At 60.1% G+C, this 1274-nt stretch overlaps 1 protein-coding gene across 1 annotated transcript in view; it reads left to right on the top strand.

The window, feature by feature from the left end:
• Positions 1 to 1274, top strand: part of GTPBP6 (GTP binding protein 6 (putative)) — a 9286-nt gene that overhangs the window by 7290 nt on the left and 722 nt on the right. The window contains exons 7-8 of the mRNA XM_025050035.1: positions 58 to 266; positions 992 to 1140. Of these exons, the coding sequence (XP_024905803.1) occupies positions 58 to 266; positions 992 to 1140 (358 nt within the window). The remainder of the gene's footprint in view (positions 1 to 57; positions 267 to 991; positions 1141 to 1274) is intronic.

The following is a 1274-nucleotide window of genomic DNA, read 5'->3' as shown; positions in this document are numbered from 1 at the left end:
AGAGTGGGAGGTGGGAGGCAGCTTCATGCAGCATATGTCCTTGTCCCCAACTTCCAGGTAAAACCACGCTGATCAAGGCTCTGACGGGAGACGCTGCCATCCAGCCCCGGGACCAGCTGTTTGCGACACTGGACGTTACGGCCCACGCGGGGTCACTGCCCTCCCGCATGACTGTCATCTACCTGGACACCATTGGCTTCCTCTCCCAGCTGCCGCACAGTCTCATCGAGTCCTTCTCCGCCACCCTGGAGGACGTGGCCCACTCGGTGAGTGTGCTGTGCTGCGTCCAGGACAACAGTGCCAGGGTGGGGCCAGGTCCCCTGAAACATCACAGTGGGGGCTAGGTCCCCTCACACGTGACATGGCAGGTCACACATGGCGTCCTGGAACAGCAAGGGTCATGAGGGAAAGACTAGCGAAATCTGAACACCTCGGGTTTTGTGTTCAGGACGTACCTGCGTTCACCACTAGGGGGAGACAAACGCCGGCAGTAAAGCTGGAGGCGAACAGCAGGAGCGGGCTGCCCGGCTCAGGGTTTTCTGAAAATCTAACTTTTTAAAAAACTTAAGTTCTTCCCAAAAAAGCGCATTACTAAATACCCCAAAATATAAAGGGTACCTTTTTCCAGCGGCCAGTTTCACGTGGCTTTTGTTTTCTGTTCTCCGAATTTTGCAGAAGGAACCCACTGTAAAATGTTTAAAATTAGTAAAAAATCAATCTTTAAAATGTGAACTAATAGCATCTTTTAAGATTTCGCAGAAGGGTGAACAGCCTAAAGCTTCCACTGAAGCACCTGCCGGCCCGGGTAGTTGGCCAGTATCGTGGACTGGGACATGGCGCAGAGAGCCCCCTCCACCCTAGGGTCCCAGCCACCCCACTCCCTACCCCTCACCCGCTCGGGGACTGCTGAGCCAGCGCCCACCGCCACCCATCCTGGTGGGCTGGGGCAGGTGACCTGCACGTCCCAGCCGGTGGCCCTTCCGGCCCTCAGGACGTGATCCTGCACGTGAGAGACGCGAGCCACCCCGAGAGCGAGCTGCAGAGCGCCAGTGTGATGTCGGCCCTGCGCGGCCTGCGCCTGCCCGCGCCGCTGCTGGACGGCGTGCTGGAGGTCCACAACAAGGCGGACCTGCTGCCCGGGTGAGCCGGCCCCGGCCTTCAGGGAGGGACGCGGCAGAGCGCCCTCAGCTGTCCGCCCGCTGTCCGCTAGGCTCCGCCTCCTCCAATTCACCAACGTGCCAGTGGGGCGGGGCCGGGGGCGGGGCGGGGGAGGG

The sequence above is a fragment of the Pteropus alecto genome, unplaced genomic scaffold (assembly GCF_000325575.1).
Source record: "Pteropus alecto unplaced genomic scaffold, ASM32557v1 scaffold987, whole genome shotgun sequence".
NCBI lineage: Eukaryota > Metazoa > Chordata > Mammalia > Chiroptera > Pteropodidae > Pteropus > Pteropus alecto.
This window is presented reverse-complemented; position numbering and strand designations above follow the sequence as displayed.